Below are 21,330 nucleotides of genomic sequence, written 5' to 3'. Positions count from 1 at the left end.
AGACCTCAGGCCATGCAAGTCACATAAGGTGGAGTAATGCGAAACAGATGCAAGTTCCATTTTTTTCTGGAAGTTTTTGGTTGGTTCCTGCTTTTGTTCTTGTTCACCTTTCCTTCCCAACTGCGGGTCTGGCTGACCCATGGTGACTTCAGGCCCAGCACCACATGCAAGCCAACAGATTGCCCCACCAGCAATCCCACTTGCATAATGTTGAATCCCTAGAATCAGACTCTTATTCTAGGTCACTCTTAGTTCTGCTTGTTTGATTTTTACCTTGACTGATACAACTGTTTCAATCTATCCATTGATAGAAAATGATAAGTTTGTGATTGCTGAGAATGTAAGGGGAAATACCATGGAAATAAAAATAGTGCGATACCAGAGTTCTCAACCCTAACAGAATATTAGTCTTTAAAAAAATATTGATACCACTCTCTTCCTCTGAGATTTTGGAGTAAAGTTTAGGCACTATTTTTTTTTTGAAAGGTGGTTACAGTTTGCACTCAGAGTTATGAAATGCTGCAGTAGATGAAAGAAAAAGAACAAAGAAAGGTGATCAATATCATAAATACACACATACAAGAAAGCATAGCAGGAGCACATCAGAACATAAGAGACTCTCCTGAATTCAAATGGCAGAGAAGTACTAAAAATTAACCAATAGACAAAGACATATTAGGGAAATATTAAGTAAAATAAAGAAATGATGATAGTAATATAAAACAAAATAGAATTAAAAGTTAAAAGAATGAAAATAGGCCGAGGATATTTACACTGATAAAGCTTATAGTACATGATGAAGAAATGTTATTATTCTTTTTGCATCTAGCATAGCTTGGAGTTATACAAGGCAAAAACTGACGGAAATACTCAGAGAAAAATGAGAAAGTAAAATCATCTCTCTCAGAATTAAGAGATCAAGAAAAGAACAAATACAAATAATTTGAAAAATATAATTAACAAGCTTTATCATATTAGAAGCTCTTTTAATGCCACATACCTGATTCATTCGATTAACTGATGTTCCTTATTCTTTCTATAACAAATGCCAATGCCCTTGATATACGAAGGCTAGAGGAGTAAGCCACTTTGTTATATTCACCCACTTTTTCCCTTGCCAGTCAAGTTATTCCAGATCGTCTAATGTCAGATCTTATTAATATAAGTTATTTTTAAATACTATGTAAACTAATAAAATATGAAGGTAAAAAATAGTAGTTCTTTCTAGAAAACTAGTTGCATACTTTGTAAAGATTCAATAAAGATGGATCGTTTTGATATTTGTTGCCAGATAAGTATGCATAAGACAACCATAAAATGATTTGAGTGAGAATCTTGGAAAACTTGAATACTCCACCAGTTTCTCTACATTTGCCTTGCTGCACCATAAAGAAACCCAAGTTCGGAATCATAGGCAATGCAGTCTGGTGGTGATCTGTACAAGAAAGCAGATTGAACTCCAGTCAGCATACTCAAGATTTTTTTTAAAAGACTGAAGAAAGGTCCTGGCCCTGCATCAAAAGACTGACAACTGAATGTATATTTTTGTGTATTACATTAAACTAAAATGCACAGAAATTTTTTATTTTTTAAATGATCCCTCAGTCTGACTTTTGGGTTTACAGATCTTATCAGGTAAGAGAGCATTTTGTAAAGATAAAATTTTGACACAGAGAAAACAAATCGTTTTCAAACATCCGTGAAACCATTATAGAAGCTGGGAAAAGAAATCATGAAGCAAATACCATGCAACTAAAGTGATGCCATGCCGGAGCCACACAGCGCGTGACAGACTCAGCCAGGGAGGTTGGACATGGGCCTAGACTCTCTTGGCATCTTCTGGAGAGGTGTGCTTGAGCAGCGGTTCAGCCTAGCTAACTCATTGCCAGGCAACGTAGAAAAATCCTGTTATCAACCAGTTAGCAATCTGGTTTGTCTCTTTATAAGTTTTTATCACATAGGTTACATTCTCTGTCTACAAAGCTATGAAATTAGAAATCACAACAGAAGAATAAAGAAAAGTCATTTAGAAATAAAGACTCTTCTGAATATCTAAAGTTAAAGGAGAAAAATCAAAACTAAAAATACAGACTATTAAAAATGAAGAAGAGTGAGTGCATTACAAATCCAAATCCATGGATTAACTTCAACTTCTGGCCAAGTTGGAGTAACAGGGATTAGATTTACCCTCCTGCCTGAAACACGCAATACAAAGGCAAAATACGTAAAACAAGACCACGGACATCAGGAACAAAGGACAGTGATCCCAGAGGAACAGAAAACAAATGAAGTGAGTCGCATGATTGCCTTGCGTGCTACCTTGAGGGAATGTTTAGGCTGCAGTGTGTGGGGTTGGGGGACAGGGCAGGCAGAGCCTGGCAAACTCACTGAGTTCAGGAGACACGATTGAGAGTCCAGCGAAACAAAGGCAGCTGGAATGGCCGGTACACAGCACTGAAAAGCGGTAAGTTGCACAGGAAGAGAACTCCCGGAAACCTGCAGGTTTTCTCCCATATTCATGAGAGAGCTGATCAGCATACAGGTTTAAAGAAACTACCTAAAGATGGAGAAAGGATTTCCCAAAAGAATTAGAGGGAATACTTCTCAGCACTCACATGTGACCAGAATCAGTGTCTGTTCCCACTAGCCAGAATGGGACACTTCATAACTCATGAGGCATCTGCCTATTAGAGTATTCAAGAGACTTGCCTCACTAATGGGGTGAATTAACCCAAGACTAAATACTTGTCAAATGCAACCTAACAAACCTTAAAAGCAAGTCCTGAAGGGACACAATTGTTTACAAGTAACTTAACTGTGTCCCAGAACAAAACTCCTGATTATTTATAGAAACACAAATACTATAATAATTTTACTTTATTGGTGAAATTCAGCATGCCCAGCATACAATTCAAAGTATAAAGCATACAAAAAGCACGAAAATACATCTAGTAATGAGAAGAGTGGGATACCAACCCAGAACCAACAAAGATACTAGAATTAGCAGACGAGGACATTAAAAATTACTATGAAGTATATTTTAAATGTTCAAAATGTAGGTAGAGACAACAAAGATATAAAAAAAGATCCATGATCAGGCAAATAACTTGAAACTTTAAAAAAGGACAAAAGACAAAAGACATTAAAAAGATCCCCCCAAAAAGTTATGAAGAATACGATGTCTGAAATGAAGATTATATTGAAAATCGCTAATTAGACATTGCAAAAGAAAAGATTAGTAAAGTTGAAATCATAGCATTAGAAACTATTCACAATGAACAAAAAGAGAAGAAGTAATTTTAGAAACTTTGTACTAGGCTGTTGGGCAAGATGGCTTATGCCCACAATCCCAGCTCTCTGGGAGGCTGAGGCAAGAGAATCACTTGAGGCCAGGAGTTAGTGACCAGCCAGGCAACAAATTTTTTAAGAAAAAACTAGCCAGGAATGATGATGTGGGCCTGTAGTCCTAACCACTGGGGAGGCTGAGGCAGCAGGATCACGAAGCCCAGGTGTTTGAGGCTGCAGTGAGCTATGATTGTGCCACTGCACTTCAGCCTGGCAGCAGAGGGAGATCCTGTCTTTAAGAAAAAGATACATAGGCCAATTGTGGTGGCTCACGCTTGTAATCCCAACACTGGGAGACTGAGATGGATCACATTGCTTGTGTGAGTCCAGGAGTTCAAAACCAGCCTGGGTGACATAGCAAGACCCCATCTCTACACTACAAAAAATAAAACATTAGCCAGGCAAGGTGGCACGTGCCTGTAGTCCCAGCTACTCGGGAGGCTGAGGTGGGAGGATCACTTGAGCCCAGGAGGTTGAAGCTGCAGTGAGCTGTGATCGCACCACTGCACTCAGCCTGGGTGACAGAGTGAGACCTTATCTATAAATAAATAAAATTTCAAAACATAAATAAAATAACATTTTATACTTAACAGAGAGCTAGCTATATGATGACATCACGCAGCCTCATATAAATGCATTGGAGTTTCCAAAGGAGTAGAAAATTGGTATTAAAAAATTCAAATGTCTAAAATTTTTTTTCAAATCAGGTGAAAACTCCAAAGATTCATGCAGCTCAATGAACCCCAAGCACAAGAAACATGAAGAAAACTATGTCAAGGCACATAGTAATCAATTGCTCAAAACCAGCTAGAGACAAATGACACATTATATACAAGATTTCCTTATGGAAAATAATCGAGAGAACAATGGACCAACTATTTTTATGAATTGAAAGAAAAGAACCTCATCAATTTAGAATTCTATACCTAGAATGTATTTAAATATATATTTCAAAATATTCTTCAAAATATATTTCAAAATGGTGAAAGAGACTAAAAGATTTCATCACCTGCAAAGCTGCCCTATGGGAAATACCACAAGAAGCAGAATAATTATACCAGATAGATAAATGGATCTGCACAAAGGAATGAGGAGCTCCAGAAATGGTAACTATGCGGGTAAACAGTAAGATTTTTTTCCTATTTTTTCTTAATTATTATATATAATTTTCTTATTATTTAAGAATCTGCCTATTTTAACAAAAACAAGGTAGTGTGGGGCTTATAACATATATAAATGTAAAATGTATGCCAAAATAGCACAGCCAGTCTCATCTGAGGATGAGAGGGAATGTAAAATATATTGTCAGGAACTAAAACTGCACTATAACCAGAGATATTGGGAGTTTTAGAAAAATTGTAAGAAATACTATGTACAACTCTATAGCAATATATTCAGAAAAAGGGAATGGTTGATTTTCTTGAAAAGTATAAATTATCCAAATTGTTTCCTGAGAAAGTAGCAAACCTGAAAAGATGATAACTGTAAAGGAAATTGATAAAGGAATCAAAGAGCTATTTCTAAAGCAAACCCAGATAGCTGTATAAATGAGTTCAACAAATCTTGAAGAAACAGCTAATTCCTTTATTATTCAATTTTTTGGGGGGCATAGAAAATGATAAGCTTGCCAATGTATTTTATAAGGCTAGCAGAACCATACTCCTAAACCAAACTAAGATATTACAATTAAAAAACAAAAGCAGGCCGGGTGTCAGTGGCTCACGCCTGTAATCCCAACACTTTGGGAGGCCAAGTCGGGCAGATCACCTGAGGTTGGGAGTTCAAGACCAGCCTGGCCAACATGGGGAAAACCCATCTCTATTACAAATAGAAAAATTAGCCAGGTGTGGTGGTGGGTGCCTGTAATTCCAGCTACTCGGGAGGCTGAGGTGGGAGAATCGCCGGAACCCGGGAGGTGCAGGTTGCAGTGCGCTGAGATTGCGCCACTCCACTCCAGCCTGGGTGACAGAGCGAGGCGCTGCCATAAATAAAATAAAAACAAAATCACACATATTCATGAACACAGATCCAAAACCTTTTGAAGTTTGACAAAATGAACAAATAGAATTCTAGAATGCATGTACTGTGACATGTAATTCTCAGGATGCCATGTTTTAGGTTTAGAGAGGCTATTCAAAGTTTTATGTGTTGAATCCTCCTTTTCCTTATTCAATTAACAGAGCTTCTTTCTTTCATCAAAAAGTTTCAATGTTAAATATATGCCAGGCACTGGATCCTGGGAATGCAGTGATGAATAAGATAAGGTCTGTCTTCATGGAGCTGTCTATGGAGACAGACAAGTAAAAAGAAAAATATAATACAGTCTAAAGGCTATGGTAAGAGATAAAGATATTTGGGGAATACATAACTTGGCACTGAATCTGGATTTCAAAGCTCTGGAAAGCCTTTCTAAAGGAAGTAGTGCATAGATTGAGCAGTGAAGGACAGTTACTATGAGAACTAAAGCGGTGAAGTCATCAGAAGAAACCGAACTAGCAGATGCCAAATAGGGGTCATATTAAGTTGAGAATTTTGTACTTAAGTCAGAGGCCACTGACGCTTTAATTCAGGCGAGTGACAGATTTACATCTTCAGTTCTTAAGAGTGTGGAATGAATTTGAGGAAAAAACACTGGAAGCAGGAAAACATTAGGGTGTTCTGGGAAGAATCCTCTTGAGAAAATTGCCTACTCTAAGATGGTAGCAGTGGGTATGGGGAAAGTGGGCACACACAACATAATCAGAAAGTGGCAGAAAAATTTTATTTTAGATGGGGAAAGGTAGAAAACACTAGGTTAAGTATAAAGGGATTTCTTTACTATAGTACTTATCAGAAATTTTACAGTTAACTATGGGAGTAAAATTCAGTTACGCAATATCAGAAGATGGATTCTACACACATTTTTTTTTTTTTTTTTTTTTTTAGAACACCTTTTGAGACTAGCGTTCCATGGGAAACACTCTGGGAGAAACTGTTTTCCCACAAAAATAGTCTCTTCTTCCTTTCTGTTCTTGCAGCTCTTGATATAGATCGAGCATCCGAAATCTGAAATCTGAAATGCTCTGAAATATGAAACTTTTTGAGTGCCAACACAGATGTGACACTCAAGGCAAATGCTCACAGGAGCACTCTGGATTTTCAGACTTGGGATGCTCAACCGACAAACATTAAAGCAAATATTCCAGAACCCAAAACACTTCCCAAGCATTTTGGGTAAGGGATGCTCAACCTGTACTTAGGAGTTGTCTCACCAACTATATTCAATTTTTTAAGGCTGTCTTGTCCTGTCCCTTCACGCAATACATGTATTTAGTTTGGTTACTTTCAGCTCACTGAAAGTGAAGTGAAAAAGAAGATTCACTGGAACTTCACAAGCTTCCCTCAAAACGCCATTGAAAAAGATTATTCTGAGTTAGGGTCATCGGTTAACCAATATGAAAGGATCTGACCCACAGATAAAGTTGTATTAGGCCGGGTACAGTGGCTCACGCCTGTAATTCCAGCACTTTGGGAGGCCGAGGTAGGTGGATCACTTGAGGTCAGGAGTTTGAGACCAGCCTGGCCAATATGGCGAAACCCCACCTCTACTAAAAATACAAAAACTAGCCGGGCGTGGTGGTGGGTGCCTGTAATCCCAGCTACTCAGGAGGCTGAGGCAGGAGAATCACTTGAACCTGGGAAGTGGAGGTTGCAGTGAGCTGAGATCCTGCCATTGCACTCTAGCCTGGGTGTCGTAGCAAGACGGCCTCAAACAAAAACAAACATGCAGTATTAACCTTTGTCAACATCTACAAACCTACTAAGTTTTCATACAGATAAGACACCCAAAAATAATAATCTCATTTGAAACAAATTCTGTGAAATTGCTTAAGCAAACAAATTGTTTATCTTAATTCTATACTGAGTAGTTGAATAGCTCCATTTACTTAAGATACAGAAAAACTGAATTCATTTATAAACAGGAAATCTAAGTGTACTTTAACTCCTAGAGACCACTGAGGGTAACTAAAGTACTCTAAACTATAATTGAGGGGTCACTGAAAATCTGATTCTGAAACATCATGCTCTGTATGTACAAAAGATGTATTTCAGGATGCTCAAAATTAAAGAACTGACATTCTAAACAGCAGGCAATCAGTGAATAAAAGTATGTTGGTAATTCTTTGTATACAATGTCTCTGAAGTCAGTGACATAAAAAAAAATAACACACACCCTTCCTTTTATATTTTCAGTATATTAAAAAGGAACAGTACAAATGCTGTGGTATTAAAAAGGATCCTTATTTTTCAAAGAATGAACTTTTATAAACAATTCTGTAATGAAATTAAAACAGTATCTTAATACATTGTTTTTGTTAAACAAGATTTTAAATTTTTAAAATTAGAAAACGTTGAGATTAAACTCTTTCAAAGGTTCAAACAAAAAAACCACCTGTACAATCTCCATTAATGTGTCTTTGTACACATCCTGGGCACTTTGAAAATGTTAAAGTTTTTAACATTTGACTGACAGAGGCAGCACTTAAAGGCTCCATGAATCTTTTTTCCGAAAAAGTATGCTTTCAGTAAAACATTTTACCATTTCATCTAACTATGCACTGACACTTTTGTTCTTCCTGAAAAGGGGATTTATCCTAACATTGTATTTTTAAGGTAAAAATATACATGTAGAGATATTTTAACTTCCTGAGTGACTTATACCTCAAATGTGATTTAATGAACAATTTCTAAATTTTAGAGTGAAACAATATGTGTAGGTCTACACATGTATCTTCAACTAGGGTAAAGCTCAAGAGCATGTCACAGAATTTATACCTAAATTATCTAAGAAGTTAAGCAATGCCTTTATCCCCAAACTTTACCAATAAGTCTTCTCAAATAGAATGTTAGTAAAATGAATCACTGAAAAGTTATATTTTTGAATTAACAAAATACCAGTAGCCATTTTAGACTGTCAACTTGGACATTTTCTCGATTCACTAGCAAGAAATTTCTTGCAATACAAAAAGATAACAAATAATTAAAATATCTGCTTTATCATACAACTTCACTCCCTCCTAAAGTGTCTAAAATGATTAGGAATTGTAGCACTTTCTTTTGCATAAAACCCTTTCCTCTTCATAAAACCCTGAGGTGAAAGGTTATTAATGTAATAAAACCACAATTCATTGTGTATTAAATTGTAGCTTTAAAAAAATGTATAAAGAAATGTGACAACTTGTAAAGCTGCTCTGTACAGTTTTTCAACAAAATATTTCCATATCAACTTAGTCGAAGGGCCTAAAATGACCCTATAAAAACAATGTCCTTTTAACACATTAGTGTCGAGATGAACGCCATTTTCCATCTCTACTACTGTCTCTTCTGTTTTCATAATCATGGCTCCAGCCATCATGATTCCTATCTTCATAGAAGAAATCATCTCTGTTTCCTCTGTAATGATGGTCAGAACCATGATCAGTGTAACGCTGTTCCCGGCTATAATGTCTATCTGCTAGGTAGGGATGAGAATTCATTCTGACTTTACGCTGTGATGACGGTGTATCTTGGCGCCACTGAGAGCTTGAAGACTGGTTAAAACTATGACTGTGTGATTGAACTGATGGTGAAAATCCTGACTGATCCAGAGGTGGAGAACCAAATTTTCCACCATACGACATTTGTCTCAAAGCACTGTTCATCTGAGGAAGAGGAAAAGCAGAAATGTTAATACTTCTAGATACCAAAGCCAATACGTATTTGGTCGGTTAATGGATAATGAAAGAAAATAAAGTCACTCTTGCCTAGAGGGATCCTGAATTAAACACAACTAAAGTAGTACAATAGCCTCAATCATTCCAATTTATACCTACGAAATATATATACATACATACTACTCTTTGTCCTCAAGAATGCAACTCAGAATAAGTCACACAAAATGACTATAATGCAAAAATCACTGTGTAAAAAACATAAAGAATCAGGAGGTCAGTATCATTAGGAAAAGTTTCATGAAGGTGGCATATGATCTGGGTATTAAAACAATGGATGGAATATTTGAAGAAAATATTTTAAGGGGGAGATATGCCAAGAAAAGGAAATTGCGCAAACAAAAATAAGAGGGAAACACAGAACAAGTTCACAGAATACCAAGTAATTCTGGTTGAGACAGGTTACGGATCGTAATAAGTAGTAAACAATGAAAGGTAAGGCTACAGGGTTTACTGGAATCAGACAGCAAGAATCGCTAATAAGTGGGCTAGAGAAATCTGACTTTATCTTACAAACAAGGGAAAGTCAATGTGCAAGAAGATAAAACAGAATTTTAATATTAATTCTGAAATGGTGTGCAAGATGAACTAGGGAGGGGGAAATGGGGGCATAATTGACTAGACCGGTGGTTCCCAAATTCTGCCTGTGGAAAATATTAGTATATGATCATTTTTATTTTAATAGTCTACAGTAAAATTAGAAAAATACACAATATGTACATAAAAGGTAACATCCTCTATACTGGTCTCTCAAATTGATTTTCACGTCTATATTTCATTTTGCAGACCTATGAAATACAAAAGTCTGGGGACTACAAGCCAAGATCATGATTTGGGTACCAAATAGTTACCAACAGCTTCCTACCTGAACAAGTGATGACAAAGATGAAACAGTAGAAGATAGCTAAGATTTTAAGCCTAGTCTCATGATGATGTTACCACCACCAGAAAAAAAGGTTAAGTTTAAAATGGAACTGGTCTAGAAGACCCAAGTTTATGGTAAGTCACTCAGGACAGGGTACAAGAGCATCAGACAATGAGTAAATGATGGTTGAAAAGAAAAACAAATGTAAAAGCAGTTTGACTTCTACTTATCTTCAGTCTCTTAAGTGTATATTTCAGCCCAGTGAAAACTAAAATGAGTGCTCAATCTACAAAGATCATGCTAGTCTAACAAAAATTTGAGAAAAAATTTTTCTGGAGGACTAAAGGAATAAAACCTCCAACTTAACAGAGTTAATTAAAAATCAGTTATTTGGTACAATATGAACATTTTAACTAAGGATGAATTTTTTTTGGCAACTCAAGTTGAAAAATAGTCAACCTACCACTGCTTGTCTCTGAAAATTTTCTGGAGAAGAGAAAGATCTCTGACGTATCTGAGCTGATGAAGTCACGTTATCCATAGTCCTTTCGTACCTGCTAAAAAGAAAACCAACATATAACCATTCATTCACTAAATACTTACTAAATGACAACCATGAGCAAAACACATTTCTCAAAGGTTGGCATGAATAACACAGACAAGGTATCTGCTCCCATGCAGCCAGAATAAGAATACAGACAACAGGATATTTTCTCATGATTTTAAGTGATCAAATGTCTGATTAAAGACCAAGTAGAAGTGAAACAGATAGGAGGTTCCCCTATCTTTTAGCTGGTGAGGGACTGCCTTTCTAAAAAGGTGACATTTGTAGTTAGAACTGAACACCAAGGTTACCACGAGGCAAAAACTTCCCAGCTGAAGGACTAGTGCAGGGGTGAGCAAGTATAGCCAGTGGGTCAAGCTGCCAAATTCAGTTTTCCCTAAACAAAGTGTTATTGGAACATAGCCACACCACTGTTTTTGCATTATCTATGGCTACTTAAGTGCTACAATGGCAGAGACAGAAACAGTATCTTCTGCAAAGTCTAAAATATTAACTATATGGCCTTTTCTAGAAATAATTTGTCAGTCCCTGAGCTAATGCAAAGACCTAGACTGAAAACTAAAATGAAAAGAATTTGATTGACTGGATATGTGGAATGAGGGAAGAAATAAAGGATCACATCTAGACTTTTGGCTTGAGCAATTAGGTAGACATTTCCTGAGACAGAAGAGAGAGAGGTTTTGGGAGGTAAGGAATTAAGAGTTCTGTAACATACACAGGATATTACTTTTGAGGATTTATACCTTATTCCTTATTTATTAAAGGGATAACTTGCTCTACAGAAAAGCTCACTTTAAAAATGTTTTAAATTTTAAAATGTTTTTAGAATCCTATAACCAATTGGCTAGTCTTACAGTTTGGATCTTTTAATTTTAGCCTTTCTCAAATCAGATGATATTATATTATCTGTATGCTAAGGGAGGAATACAATTTATAGTATAGAAATTATAAACTCTCTAGCCTTTGATTAAAACCAAAGTATTTACTTGTACTTTTTTTTTTTCCCCCAAAGAAATTCTTTAAATAGAGAGAGTGCCTTGCTATGTTGCCTAGGCTGGTCCCAAACTCAAGGCCTCAAGTGGTTCTCCCACCACAGCCTTCCAAGTAGCCGGGACTATAGGAATGGGTCACTGCACCTGTTTTTTCCTCCTCACGAAATTCTAAGAGGGAAAACTTTATTTTCCTCTACCTAGGTTGCCTTTGAAGACTCCATTAAAGCGGCTGGAAGTGCTTTAAATTCCAACTTTACTAAGAAATGTTTAAACACTATTAATTTCAGCTAACAAGAAAGAACACCGGGAGGGTACATTTTTTGCACTATTGCTTGCTCACTATCCACCTTCCAGTATCTCTTCATATCCATCCACTTCTCTCCAGCTCATGACACTACCTTAATCTAAACTATCAACCTCATCCATCAATAGCTTCCAACATCAATACTTTGCTACCAAAAGCTTCCTCACTGCTCTATTTTCACTCTTGTCCCCTCCAATCCATTCTCCCATTGCAACCAAACAACTCTTAAAATATAAACTTGTTCCTACCAGTACCTTACCTAAAACATTTCACTGCCTTCCTACTCGATTTTAGGGCAAATCTCAAAATCCTGATTATAGTTTACAAGACCCTCTCCAGCGTATCTACCAAAATCCCCTACTGCTCTCCATTTTCATTCATTAGGATCTAGGTACACTGGCTTCTTTCAGTTCCACATTCATCTATATCATCTCCTTCTCCTAAAATTTTCTCAAAGCCCTTTCTACTCTTTCTTTACAGAACTTATTACAGTAATTGAACAGGTATTCACAAAAATATATATATGTGTCTTCATTTAGACTTTAAGCTCCCCTAGATAATATATCATAGTGGCTGGGCTCAATCACACTACACTGCCTGGGTTTGAATCCCAGCCCACTGAATCTGAGCAAGTTAACCTCCATCTTTCATTTCCCTTTATATATAAGGTAGAGATAAAAATAATCTCTACCCTCATAAAACTGCTGTGAGGAATAAATGAAATCATACATGTAAAAGATTTGGTGAAGTACCTGAGATATGGCAGGTATTTATTAAATCTTCCTTAAATGACTGTTAAATAGCTCTATGGATACACCGGGAAAAACTGTCCCTGGTAAAATATTAACCTCCCCAAAGCAAATAAAATTATTTAAGTAAATATGATACTTTCTAATACTCAGTACCTGAAGGGATTTTACAAATCATTTAATTCAACTTCTTTTCCTTACACATGGGAAGATAGGACTAAAGAAAGGAGACTAGCTCAAGATTACACAATTGATAGATGCAGACCTAGAATCCAATTCTAGGAATTCTTAGTCCAATACTCTGCTGACTAATTGGTATTTTTAACTACAAGTAACAACCAATTAATGATTGTAAAATAAATTAATGTTTTTAAATGAAATAGTAAGTAATGCAAGTAGTGAGGGTAAATAATGTTTTGAGAAATTTTGTTTCAAGTGTATACATGTACTGTACACGTATGTGGGGATGGTTATGTCGCTCATGTGTTTTGAGGCTATTCCCTATAAGAAATCCTGATAAGTGATCTTAACAATAAGTGAGAAATATTACCTGCTAGGAGACGTGGAGGTAGGGCTTGAATTTCCAACATGATGCTGGGGATATGACAAACTGACATCTTGCGAGGCATGACTACTTCCTAAAGTGAAATAATTTGAAAAATTATTCTTGATAGAAAATCTAATTTGAAATTTTGTCTTCCCCAGCTGAAATCACTCCAAAAAGGTAAACACAATCTAAAAGAGAAAAATCTCAAACTGCTGGCCCAGCGCGATGGCTCACACCTGTAATCCCAGCACTTTAGGAGGCTGAGGTGGGCAGATTTCTTGAGGCCAGGAGTTCGAGACCAGCCTGACCAACATGGTGAAACCCCATCTCTACTAAAAATACAAAGAATTAGCCAGGCGTGGTGGCGTGTACCTGTAATCCCAGCTACTCAGGAGGCTAAGGCAGGAGAATCGCTTGAACCTGGGAGGTGGAGGTTGCAGTGAGCTGAGATTGTGCCACTGCATTCCAGCCGAGGGTAAGACTCCCACTCAAAAAAAAATCTCGAACTGCTGTAGACTGCTTTACGGCTTCATCAGAGTGAAAATTATAAGTGTATAATATCAGATAAGCAAAACAAAGCATTCCATAAATATCCAATCTGACCACAATTTTCTGATCTCCGCCCTAAATTGTAAGACTGGATACATGGACAGTTTCATCCTCACATGATCAAGAATCAAAATATATGACAGTAATTACAAAGCAGCCAGGAGAAGCATTTTCAGAAAATAAACCTAGCTCTTTTCAGAGCACCCAAGCCCAACTCTCTTAGTGATACAGTTTATGTTCTTTTCACTAACCCAAAATGAAACTTTAAGCTCAGTTTTAAAATTATAATTTCAAAATCCATGTGTCAATGTTACCTGTTTTCAAGATAAAGTTTGCTAATCACAATGCTTAAGAAAGCAGTTTCATCTACAAATAAGAGGTTCTTTAAAACTGAATAATAAATTTAAAAACAGCAGGAAACAATGCCCCCCTAACCTCAATGGACATTTACCTGATCTAAATTGAATTTTGATAGGCCTTCCATAAAGTTTGATTCCATTAAGTAGATTCATTGCATAAGGAACAGATACTTCATGTTTGAAATTCACAAACGCAAACTGTTTTGGTTTACCATCCTTATCTTTTGGAATTTTCACCTTTATTACTGGCCCAGCCTACAAACAAAAAGGTGTTTAGAATTTAAATAAAGCAACTAAAGGAAAACACTCAAATTTTACAAATACGAGACGTCAAAGTTTATAAACAACAGAAATGTAATCAGAAACTTCTTTTTAAAATGATGCACGGATTTCCATTTTGGCTACAGTAAACATCCTAGTTATGATCGAACATTAGATTTATTTGGGGAAGGGGGCCATTAAGGAACTGGAAACACAATCACTTTTGCAGTTCACAGCACTGTATGGCCTCTTAGCATAGTGAACAATCGCCATTATTTTGCCACTCCATGAAAATGAACATTTATCAAGAACAAGAGAATGATTTTCTTGAACCAAAAACTGACTTTTGTATTGATTAATCAAACAATACCAGTTATTAGGGGATAGGGATGGGGGGAATGGGATACTCAGAATTTTCCACACATTTTAATATAGCAACACTAAAATACTGTTTTTCTACGGAGTACTTAACGATTTTATTTTACATATTTTAATAATGTTGCAATTTGATAAGCAAACTTTAAGGGAAAACTGACACAAATAAATTAAAATATTAAGTTCACCAAAGACAAATTATCCTAAGTGGAAGATGAGAACAGGAGGGATAAGAAAAAGTACTGCTCAACGAAGACCCTACACACACACTATGTTCCCAAGGACGCCTGGATCTCCAATTACCCCGAAACTTGACCGAGGATCCCTCCACCACCTTTAGTCGTCACTTTTGGCCTAAACGAACCAAGATCTTCCAGGAAAGCGACACCCAGCGAGCGTTTCGCAACCCAGACGCGACCTTCACCCCCAAACAGCCACCAGTCGGGTCCCCTGACGGCCACGAAAAAAAGGGGTGGTCGCTGGGCCAGGCCCTAGGCGAGACGGAAAATGAAAGGCAAAAGAGCCGAACTCATCTGCTTACCTGGTGGAAAAGCTCGAAAAGGAGCTCCTCGGTCACTTTCGTTTCAAGGTTGCCCACAAAGAGAGTCCGATCCGCTTCCGCCGCCGCCGCCCCCATCTCAGCGTCGCCCCCTCCCTAACCTGGCCAAAAGGTCGTGGCCGACGCACCCACTGCGCATTCACGGAAGCCCCACGTCCTCACGCTCCCTGGCGTCACCAACGCAAACGTCCGTTGCGCTTGCTCTCAGCGGGCGTCGACTTGTGCGGACGGAGTGCGCATGCTCGCCAGGATAGCGCTCGATAAAGGCAGGGCGGTGTCTAGCTTTTCCGTAGGCTCAGTTATGGCTTCCGGTGTGGTTAGTCACCCTGTCCGAGACAGGCTGAACTGATCTGGGGAGCCGCGAAGGGCCTGCCTTGACCAAGGGACGTAACGCAAATACTGCGGGTGGTGTTTGAAGATGGCCCTGAACAATGTGTCCCTGTCCGCCGGTGATCAGAGGAGCAGGGTGGCCCACGGCTCTTCCCACAGCGACCTCAGACCGCGGGCGTCAGCGTTGGCAATGGTCTCTGGAGACGGCTTCCTCGTTTCCAGGCCTGAAGCGATTCATCTACGACCTCGGCAGGCTTTGCAACCAAGCGTTCGTGCCGAGAGCCGTCGAGTGAATGGTGGCGGCCGGAGCCCAACCCGCTTTATAAACGGAAGGGAACCGGATGGCCGGGGCCGGAGCCGCCAGGCCAGATTCTCACCTTACCCTGGCGTTGAACCCGACCTCCTAAGAAGTGTGCTGCAACAGCGTTTGATTGCATTAGGAGGTGTCATCGCGGCTCGAATTTCAGTTTAAACGACCGCCTTTCCTCCTTTCCTCTGGCCCTCACCTTGTGAACAGGCCTTTTTAAAATCCTTTCTTGGTGTAGCAGCAATCTTGTTGTCTTATTTTTAGATGAATGTATTTTCATTTAATACGTGGGAGTTATATGAATATATCCTAGCACTAACGGAAGTGTAACAGTTAATTGATTTAGGTGGTTTTATGCAGCCAGAATGATTGGATCAGGAAAGGGGTGGAAGGGATATTCTTAGGTCGTCACAAAGCTGAGCTGATGGGATCACCCTCCCTAGAGGTCAACAATCCATTCGTTAACTCAGACACTTTACCTTTACTTCTGTTGGCGAAAAAGTACTCCTTTTTATTACAGTGATTTATCCTTCCATCTTTTCCCTGACTTTTACCATCTTCCATCTCTCCCTTCACTTTTTTCAGATGTGTCTACAAACAAACTCCAAGCTCAGTCGCACTAAAAATAAGAACAAAACCTAAACTTTACTGTTCTTTCCAATTATTAACTCAGTTTACATTCCTTTCTTTGGCAAAGGTTGCAAATTTTTACTTTATATTTGTAATTTTACTATTTGCATTCAGTCCCAGCGCCTTAATCTGAATCTGCTGTCCTAAAGTACACTGGTGAAAACATTAGTTGTACAATCTCCAATCAGAAAACTGTTCATCTCACTGTAGTGCCCTCCTTGAAATTTGTGTTTACTCATTAAACTGACAATATTTGGGGATCCCTGTAGTAAACACCGTGTATGAACTTTACACAGTCTGGCCATCAAGAAAGATCACGGAGATGGGGAGGCTACTAAGTGAATAGGAATCACCACACTGGGCTGTGTAAAGATAAGTACTGGTTGCAGTGGCTTTTTTTTTTTTTTTCCTTCATAATACTGCGCTGTCCTGGTTCTTCTCTTACCTGGCTGATCACTCCTTATTTGCTGATAATTTTTGTTCTCTTAAGCATACATTTCCCAATGTTTAAAGGGTGGTATTGTGAGAAAGTTACTGGGTTTTGTAAGGGCCAGCTCTTCATATAAGCAGGTAGACTAGCTTTTTCCCAGCAGACGCTTGTCTGTTTAGACTTCCTTAAAATAATTATGTTCAAATAAAGCAAAATCTCCATACACCACATAGTATTGAGTTGTTAGAACTACATGTTAAGAATGTTGAGTCAACAAGATAGCTTCCATAAGAGGGTGAATTAATGTAGTGAGAATTCTAGAAACCAGATCATAGGAAGAGTGATTAAAAGAATAGTAATAGCTACCTTTTATTGAGTGCTATGTGCAAGTCAATGTGCTAGGACTTTTCTTGTTTATAGAGATATTTATTGAGAACTTACTCTGTACCTGCTACTGCCTGCAGTAAGCACTTAGAATAAAGTGATAAACATGATAAAGTATCTGTTCCTAAGGAACTTTGTATGTTACTTGATTCTCACAGCAGTCTGTAAGGGGGACTGTCATTTTGTTGCTGAAAAACAGCCTGAAGGAGATAAAATAAACTTTCCAAGGTCATATAGCTAGTAAATGATAGAGCCCTGCAGCCTTTCAAATGAGGTTCCTCATCTGAATGCAGAAAAAAATGACCTGAGTAACTATTTTCTCAACTTTCCCGAGGATAATATATAACTAATATTTTTTTCAGATAACTAAAAAGAAGTTAGTTTGTAACATACAATAGCTGCCTTAACCTGGGCATTACAAAAACCTGTGGTTGAGAAAGGAATTCCAAACTATAAACAGAGTTTTAGGCTGGAGAAGAAGAATAAAATTAAAGCTGAAGATAAAGAAGACTTTCTTAAAACTTAGAGATGTCTAGTAGTGGAAAATACCACTTCAAAAGGTAATGAATTAGCTGCCAGAAAGTTCAGATAGAGGCTGAATCTCGTGAAGGATTTTGTAAAAGGAATTCTCCTAGTGTGAAATATGACTGGATGACTTATTCATTTTTCCCCATTTAGTATATAATCCTATGCTTTAAAAAATAAACTCGGTTAAAGTTGGAAATGGGGAATCGGCAGATGAGAAGAGAAAAATTAGGTATGACACATCGGGTGACAATATCAGCAAATAAGGGCACCTGGGAGTGGAAGAGGGTGCCATCAATTATGCTGAAGTGACAGGCAGACCAGTTGGCTCATAATTATCACCTACAAAATGATTCGGCACTAAATATGCCTTGAAAGCATATTTTTTAGCTTATGAGGGAAAAGAGGATGAGATTTGTCAAATGAAAGAACACAAGTCACAAAAGTACACAAAAGTGCTCAAGAACAAGGGAGGACCAAGTGGGAGTGTGACTTCATTTCTGTTTGTTCTGGAATGGGGTCATCAAGAATAGGGCTTTGGTTGAATAATAGTGTATGTGCAGTAAAAAAATGGTGTGGTTTGTGTTTTGTTTGGCAAGAGGAGAACCTTGTTCACATAAATGCTCCATTATTTTAAATCTGAGTCAATGGATATCTAAATTCTTGTTCTTAACATGTGCAGTAGCATTCAAGTTACAATGTGACCCTCGAGTCACAACAAAGACTGTATTGTAGAAGCACAAACCAACATAAACCCCTTTTTAATTAAATTATCTAAAGCAGAGCCAACTAAGTTTCCCAAGAGCAGACCTTATTATTAAACATCCATATATTAGTGCACAAAATGAATTTTTATATAACATCAATGATTAAACATAGCATGTTGTCATTCTAAAATAGATGAGTTCTAAGAATAGTCCCAAACAATTACACTTCTGTAAGTTTTTTAAAAGCCATTGTAACTTTCAATTTGTTTTTACTGCCCCTACTTCTTACATCATACTGAGCAACTCGCTAGCATATGTTGAAATGGGGTCCTAATAAGATATTCACTTCCTCTATTCATCAGCACTAAAACTCCTAAAAAGCAGTTTTAAGAACTCTGAAAAAGAAGAGTTGTGTTATTTTTGTTTCGTCTTGTTTTAATATCCATTTGGAAGATTGAAAAAAGAGACCAATGAGATTGCTTCCCTCAATAGCCAGTCTGGTGATAAAGGTATCTTTAAGAGGGCTGACTTAGAAGGTAGAAAAGAAAAAGAAAGGAGAGCAAAAAGTCCAATAGGAAAGAGTAAGGTTCAACTATCTTTCCAGCAAAATTAATTGTATGTCTTTCATTCCCTTGGTAGGTTTATCCAGATCCCACTAAGGTGCAGGTTTTGTTTTCTTAATTTCTATGAAGAGTATACCAATTTTTCTAGCCAACAAAATGTATGTTTGAATACCTATGACTCTATACCACCTGTGTCCTTTCCTCATTGCCTATTTCCATTCAGTTGCAAAGTCCTGCCCAATTAAAATTCACAATGTATTTATGCTACCTTTTTGTAATCACTCTCATCACCTGCACTATATTTACCTGGATACGTAGCCTGTTTTCTTTGCCTCTGTCTCTCTACTTCATCCTAAATGTGCATAGCCTCCAAATTAATATTCCTAAAGCACATCTCTGATCACATGACGAATACTTCAGTGTTTCCAAAGTATGTGCTACAGAACTTTCACTAGAAATACAAGATACACCTTTGAAAAAAAGACATGAGGCCAATACATTTGACAAGCACATTATCACCTTCTTAGGGAGTCATAATGTGTAAGGACATGTTAAAGGTTCAGAAAAAGAGACCTGTTTGATGTTGTTTCAACTAGTGTTTCACAAATTTCTTTGTCCATAAATTTAAAATCTTTGCATACTACTGCCTTCCTGAGGAGCCTCGCTTCTACAGAAACATAATTAGAAATGCCTTACTTAAAAAGCTCCACTGGCTCCCTAGTGGATCCAATTTTTCAGTTGGTAGAAACGGATTTTTATATAGTGTGTCAGGCTTTGGTAAGCTTCCAGAATTTTAGGAGTGGGGCACGGTGGGTCGGGCCTGTAGTCCCAGGCTGTAGGCTAAGGTGGGAGAATCCCTTGAGCCCAGGAGTTGGAGGAATGTAGTGAGCTATGATCACACCGCTGCACTCCAGCCTGGCCAACAGAGGGAGACTCTCTCTAAACAAACAATGTTCTTCATTAGGCAGATGGGCTGGTTTTCTCACTCCTGGTTTGATAAGGTTCAACCCTGCCTTTACTGCACGTGATGACCCGTATCTATCAATGTCTTTGGCAAGTGGATAGGAGAAGGGAGGCAAGCCTGCAGCTGCAGATTCCCTAGACGCTGAGGATCAAAATTGGCATTATTACTGATGACAGACATTAGCAACATCCACTGATGAATATAGGTGAGTGCAAGTGTTTCTTAACAATGCTAATGATGTATTTTCTTTTTAAAGTAACAGTTTACTTGGCTCCTTATTTCACTAGAATATCTGAAGGCTGCCCTACTTCAAAATGCACTTCTAAATCAGAGGAAGAAAATGTTGCCTTCAACTTCCCGAAGACCTGAGAGTCACTGAAGCAGTGCAACTCTAATACATTGCACACTACAAAAACGTTTAAGACTTTCCATAGTGTGACCAAGCCGCATTGCCAGCCTTTTCTCCTTAATTTCCCCAGGTGGTTGCTGTTCTTTTCTGCATCTGTGGCTATGCCTGTGCTAGTCCCCTTAAGTAAATTGCTTGTCCTTCTCATTTTCTGTCGGTTAAACTTTTATCCATCTCGTTTAGTAAATGACTCCTTACATTCAAAGAACACACTTATTTTAACCAGGTTAAGCAAAAAATGGACTATACTGACTGAGAGAGCTGGGAAGACAGAGGGCACCTCCTCTCTCACTCTGTGTTCAAGTGTTTGGGTGAGACTTCACATCTAATTCCAGGGATGAAGGTGTAATCGATGTCTTATCTCTCCTCTGTAGAAGCTCCCTGAGGGTAGGCAACATGTCTACATTTATCCTGTGCCCAAAGAGTGCCTGAATGCCTGTTGAATGAATGAGTAACCTTCACGGATAGGCTAGCTCTCCTTGGAATCAAAATCCAAAAATAGAACATGTCAGGAAGGCAAGGGCATAATTTGTAGTCTCTTTGGTCTAAAATTATCTAGTTTCCTGGACAAATAAGAGTAACGTGGTAAGATAAATTTTTCTTAAAGGATAAATCAACCTGCCTCTAGGAATGCAACCTAAAGTTAGATCCTAATCCAAGATGTGGACAAACATTTATGAACATAAATATTTAATGCATTTAACATTTTTCTGTTTATAATTTCTAAAATCCCTGGAAACCTATGCCCAAAATAGATGATGGATTAAAAAAAGTCAATACCTGGCGGGGCGTGGTGGCTCATGCCTGTAATCCCAGCGCTTTGGGAGGGTGAGGAAGGTGGATCAGAAGGTCAGGAGATTGAGA

The 21,330-nt window shown here is 38.0% G+C and overlaps 2 protein-coding genes across 8 annotated transcripts; one reads left to right on the top strand and one right to left on the bottom strand.

Annotated features, from left to right (window-relative positions):
• Positions 1 to 2,309: 2,309 nt before the first annotated feature.
• On the bottom strand, positions 2,310 to 15,864 carry RBM7 (RNA binding motif protein 7). Of its 7 annotated transcripts, none has more exons than XM_011977038.1 (5): positions 15,203 to 15,864; positions 14,118 to 14,280; positions 13,121 to 13,208; positions 10,424 to 10,514; positions 2,310 to 2,557 (listed from the first exon to the last, which is right to left on the bottom strand). In XM_011977038.1, exons 1-5 carry the CDS (start codon positions 15,296 to 15,298, stop codon positions 2,333 to 2,335), a joined length of 663 nt encoding a protein of 220 aa, XP_011832428.1. In that variant the 5' UTR covers positions 15,299 to 15,864; the 3' UTR covers positions 2,310 to 2,332. The 7 variants fall into 7 exon arrangements, with proteins under 7 accessions (XP_011832428.1, XP_011832426.1, XP_011832427.1 ...); XM_011977036.1 differs by lacking the exon at positions 2,310 to 2,557 and adding an exon at positions 6,087 to 9,026 and having other exon boundaries at positions 10,424 to 10,517; XM_011977037.1 differs by lacking the exon at positions 2,310 to 2,557 and adding an exon at positions 6,087 to 9,026.
• On the top strand, positions 15,367 to 17,415 carry LOC105537438 (chromosome unknown open reading frame, human C11orf71). Its single transcript, XM_011977043.1, has one exon. The coding sequence runs from the start codon at positions 15,639 to 15,641 to the stop codon at positions 16,020 to 16,022; it is 384 nt and encodes a 127-aa protein (XP_011832433.1). The 5' UTR covers positions 15,367 to 15,638; the 3' UTR covers positions 16,023 to 17,415.
• The last annotated feature ends 3,915 nt before the right edge of the window (positions 17,416 to 21,330 follow it).

Source organism: Mandrillus leucophaeus, unplaced genomic scaffold (genome assembly GCF_000951045.1).
Source record: "Mandrillus leucophaeus isolate KB7577 unplaced genomic scaffold, Mleu.le_1.0 Scaffold172, whole genome shotgun sequence".
NCBI classification, from domain to species: domain Eukaryota; kingdom Metazoa; phylum Chordata; class Mammalia; order Primates; family Cercopithecidae; genus Mandrillus; species Mandrillus leucophaeus.
The sequence above is the reverse complement of the archived record's forward strand: the minus strand, read 5'-3'. Positions and strand labels throughout refer to the sequence as shown.